This window comes from Fragaria vesca, linkage group LG6 (assembly GCF_000184155.1).
Source record: "Fragaria vesca subsp. vesca linkage group LG6, FraVesHawaii_1.0, whole genome shotgun sequence".
Classification (NCBI taxonomy): domain Eukaryota; kingdom Viridiplantae; phylum Streptophyta; class Magnoliopsida; order Rosales; family Rosaceae; genus Fragaria; species Fragaria vesca.
Window position 1 is genome coordinate 37,538,215 of NC_020496.1, and position 4,797 is coordinate 37,543,011.

General features: G+C 37.7%; 1 protein-coding gene across 1 annotated transcript; it reads right to left on the reverse strand.

Moving 5' to 3' along the window:
- Window positions 1-2,138: 2,138 nt before the first annotated feature.
- Window positions 2,139-4,496, reverse strand: LOC101306255 (putative disease resistance protein At3g14460-like). The gene is made up of 2 exons (XM_004304609.1): window positions 3,165-4,496; window positions 2,139-2,600 (listed from the first exon to the last, which is right to left on the reverse strand). Exon 1 carries the CDS (start codon window positions 4,398-4,400, stop codon window positions 3,165-3,167), a length of 1,236 nt encoding a protein of 411 aa, XP_004304657.1. The 5' UTR covers window positions 4,401-4,496; the 3' UTR covers window positions 2,139-2,600.
- Window positions 4,497-4,797: the final 301 nt, after the last annotated feature.

Below are 4,797 nucleotides of genomic sequence, written 5' to 3' on the forward strand. Positions count from 1 at the left end.
TGATAATTAATATGACTTGCTCTTGTTAGTTGTAACCTGCATAGCATATCTGTAAGGTTATAGTTGATGATAATCAATCCTGATTTGCTCTTGTTAGTTGTAACCTGCATGAATATCTGTATTTCACTCTGAGAATAATAGTTCATTTGCAAAGAAAAAAAAAGTGATGCGAGGGACTTACCTGGTGCAGCCTTGCTATGTCTTTCCTTTAGATGTGAAAACCCAGGGGCTGTCTAGGGTACGATCGGAAATCAATTTTTTTTTTTCTCCATGGTGCTTTGAGTCTTAATTAAGATGCGCCTTCCCGCCATCTTTTGAATCTTACATTGTTTTTTGACATAGGGCCTACGGAATATACATATGGTGGATTTGAGAATTCTCTGGTGGAACTAGCGTCATCCCTTCAGCTCTCAAGAAATATCTTGGATAAAATTACTAAAGCTGCTAGTGACATTTTAAAGGTCTATTGAATTAATAGTTGTGCTCTTTTTTCTTTTTGCTTTTTCTTTTTCTATTTTCTCATGTGACCTGACATTGATCCAATAGCTAAGCAATTGAAGTTTTGTTGCCTGCCAAGTGCAATTGTGGATTCAATAAAAGACTATGCCTTGTGGTGAAAGCATTGCCAGTATATATGTGTTGCCCTTTCTAGTCTGCGTCATTATTCCTTGTAGTATTTTGATTCCTGCAATTCCCCAACCTGACTCTTTTTTTTTTTTGGTCGAAACCTGACTTTTTGAAGCCAAAGTTTAATGTGCCATGTCGACGTGCATCATGCAAAGTTTCAGAGTGTAATATATAAGCCTCTATTATCAACGAAATACACAATATATCCACAATATAGTAGCAGGCTGAGCAGCCCTGACCTCCAAGCCATCACATCTTGAATTGAAAGAGGAAGAATAAGATGAAAATGTGCCACAAGCTGTTTACAGATCGCGATTCATCGTATAGGTTTAGAAAGGGGGTGGACGGAGACAAAGCAAGCACGCTGCCCCTTTGCATCTCTATTTCTGGGAAAGAAAGCAAAGAGCGAAAGAAGCTGAAGTTTCAAATTTTAACGTTGCATGAATACACAACTGAAAACGACCACTAGTTAAGCTGCAGGTCTCAAAACGCAGCAGCTGCATGAATGGATGACATGGATTTTGCATTCTGTGTACTAAATCTGCTTATGTTACAGTAATATCACTGACTAAGATGCTGCTTTGGAAGCACTGTTCATTCAGAACTTTCTGATCAATGATCAAAACAATTCCCCTTACAACAACAAAAGGAGGTTAATCCCAACTATTTTTGGGAATTTCCTTTTACATAACATAAGAATAATCAGATTAAGCACTCCCTTGCCCAGTGTGGCCTTTGAGTCTTGCAAATGTCAAATAGCCAGTGTGGCCTTTGGCTTCCGGTAGATATCCCAACGGAACCACCTTTCCTGAACCTGGAAGCTAACCATTTTCCCTTCTCGAACTTCATATGTGCCAAAGAGTATCTCAAATGTCTGTATATCTACATACAAGCAGAAGATAAAGGATCTTAGAGGCAAATTCCAAATACTTAAATAATTAAAAAGAGTTAGGGGACGCAAATTCCAGTTCAAAAAACACAAAAAACAAAAAACCACAATGTACAGCACGAAGGAAAAAATTACATTAAAGCTAATCCCATCTTGAGCAATCTTGAGGAAAGAGAGCTTTAAATTTAACTTAGCGTGCATTTCTGTAGGTGTGTAAACATCACATTCAGTTTGTTTTGTTTTATAGAAAATCAAGTGGTTCATCATAGCATGCGGGGTCGATATAGTGCGAAAGAAGCGATATAAGTTGGTTTGCTTATCATTTGCCTGATTTGATCCTGAGGTTCTGAGTTTGATAACATAGTCGAAATGTGGGTTGTTCTAGAAAGGATGTAGATGACATGCCACTGTTAGCGACAAACTATAAATCGCCAATTAGAAAAAATTTGATTCTAGTAGAATTTGATAACATAGCATTCATCTCTGTAAAAGCTAGAAGAAACCCTAAGCAAAAGGTTGAAGACGACGAGAAATAGAGAGTTTCTGAAAACTTTACCTCACTAAATTTTCAAAATGAAAAACAACCTTACAATTATTATAGTATCTCAGTGTATTTATACTTAATACAAAACAAACTAAGCTTTTATTACAGCTGCAATCCAACAAGGATCCAGCAAAGCAAGAATGCCACATCAGAAAATACTGAAAATAACCATTGACTGAAAGTCAACATATGATTCTAGTCTAATTGGGTTTGTTAGAGTTATTCAAATCTGCTTATTGGAAAATGTTGCAGGTATTAGTGTACATGAAAGATCTCAATTCGACAGGAGAGATGAACAACCACAAAACCCAGAAACTAGCCAGGCAGGAAAAACAAAGCCAATAGGCATAAACATAAAAAGAAAGACTACAGGCCTAAACCAGGCACGCAAAGAGCCAAGGAGAAGGAACCGTCGCAGCTGCAATTGCTCCGTGGTGAGCGAAGCATATTAGTAGAATGCAAGTAGCCAAGTGCAGTACGTGGTGTACTGTTACTTCATTCTAAATCACCTAGCTGCAGTTCTGTTGCAACTCTGGAGATCTACAATAGATGAAAAGCCTAAATGTTATAAGTATATGAAAATCTGGTCGTAGAGAGCAAGTTATAACAATCAATCATTAGTGTTAATAAGTTAAAATTTGCATACTCGTTCTTTTGGTCAGAAAAGCTATCAAAATATATAATTTGGTATACTTTATAAGATAGATTAAAGAGAAGAAAGGTAGCAAGTTAAGTTACATGTATATAACATAATGGATAATGTGATTCTTACATTATGCTTTATATTTGAAGAAGTAGACCAGTGTGACATAGTGGCACACATACATATATTAGAAAGCATTGAATTTTAGAATCAAGGGTACTTGCCTTAAAAATGAAAGTACACTGTACACCATTTTATTTTTGTGTTCAAAGTTTAGAACTAAAATCATCCTAGGGATGCGTTTATGTTTGAAGTCATCATTTTCATCAAAGTGACAAGCATACGAAATTCATGCATACCATGAGAAAACCCACAATGTTTAGTATGAAAGCCACACATTATATTCTTCAAGATATGGATATAAAAATAAATAAATCAATAAGTAGTAGATAGTTCCTTACCTAATTATCACTTGAGATAGCTTTGTGATCGTCGAAAGCACCTTCATCTTTGTCTTCCTCTTCGTCCGTATCCACATCAGAGTCGAGTGTAATCTTTGCCTCACGTGCGAACTTAGACCACTCCTCACCTTTTAATTGCCTTTTGCAGCTCTTGCTCAGTTTGGGACAATCACTAATTTCCAGTTCTCTCAACTCAATGAGGCGATGTAACCCTTGCGGTAAAGCTAACAAATTGGGACAACTTCCAAATACTAGTTGCTCGAGGAATGTAAATTTTTGCAATTCCGGAAGTTTAGTCAGATTATCACACTCCGCGACTGCTATGCTCTGTAAAACTTTTGCAGAATCTTCAAGCCAGGGAGGCAAAGCCTCCAAATCTAAAGTGCAGATCACAAATGATCTAAGATCTTGAGGGCCTTCTCTGGTTTTCATCAAATCAATCTTTTTACACTCACTTATATATAGCATATGTAGAGTGGTCAAGAGTTTCATATTTGGTGGCAAGGATTCTAAATTTTCACAGCACGAAATCGCCAATGTACGAAGGTTAGTGAGGAATTGGATCTCTTCCCCCAAACTCATCAGATTGACACATCCATCAAAACTTAAAAGTTGGAGTGAAGTGAGGCGACTAATTCCTTTTGGCAAATACTTCTGCTGTGTAGTTATCCACAAGTTTCGGAGGTTGATCAGGTTCCCTATGTCTTTGGGTATCTCCTCAAGTGCGGTACACTGAGCAAGGTTCAAGGTATCCAAATTCAGTAAATTACAGATAGAATGCGGAAGTCTTTTTATCTTATCATTGGAATACAAGTCAAGAGATCTCAAATGAAACAATCTACCAATGGAACTTGGTAGCTTCTCAAGGGGCGACCCACTGAGATCTAGCACCCGCATATATTTGAATCCCGAGATGCATGTCTTCACAAAACGTTGATTCATCATCTTGCCATCTCCAGATGGAATTAGAAAGGTTCGTAACTTGGTTGACTTGTATATGAAATCAGGCACTTGTGCTTCTTCTCCAAGCAAGTCCTTTTCCGATATTGACACATGTCGAACCATTTCAAAAGCACTAGAGGGACGAAAATTGACTGTGGAGTACTCTGTTTGTGCCACCGAAATTGCTATATCATGAACTAGATCATGCAATTTAAACTTCATTTTGGTTTTGAGATCGCTTTCAACTTGAAACAATGATCTAGAGCAAAACTGTCTTATATAGTCCATGCCCATTTTATCAAGATCTTCATTTTTTTTACATGTTTTGAGGTAGCCTTGTGCTACCCACAGTGCAACCAGTGAGTCACTATCCAATTCAAAATCCTTTGGGAAAAGTGAACAAAGTGCAAAACATGGTTTCAAGTGTTGTGGCAATGCATCATAACTCAATTTGAGTGCGGGTAGAATATTATCATTTCCTATACTCCACATGTCATCATCTCTCACACTCAACCATCGGTCTGGCTCTCTGTTCAAATAGAGCATGCTCCCTAGAGTTGCTACAGCTAAAGGAACTCCTCCACACTTGTTCACAATATCCTCTCCAATTCCTATCAAGTGTGGATAGTGTTGCTCCTCTCCTTTCTTGAATGCCCTTTTGATGAGCAAGGACATGCAGTCTTTGTGGGGA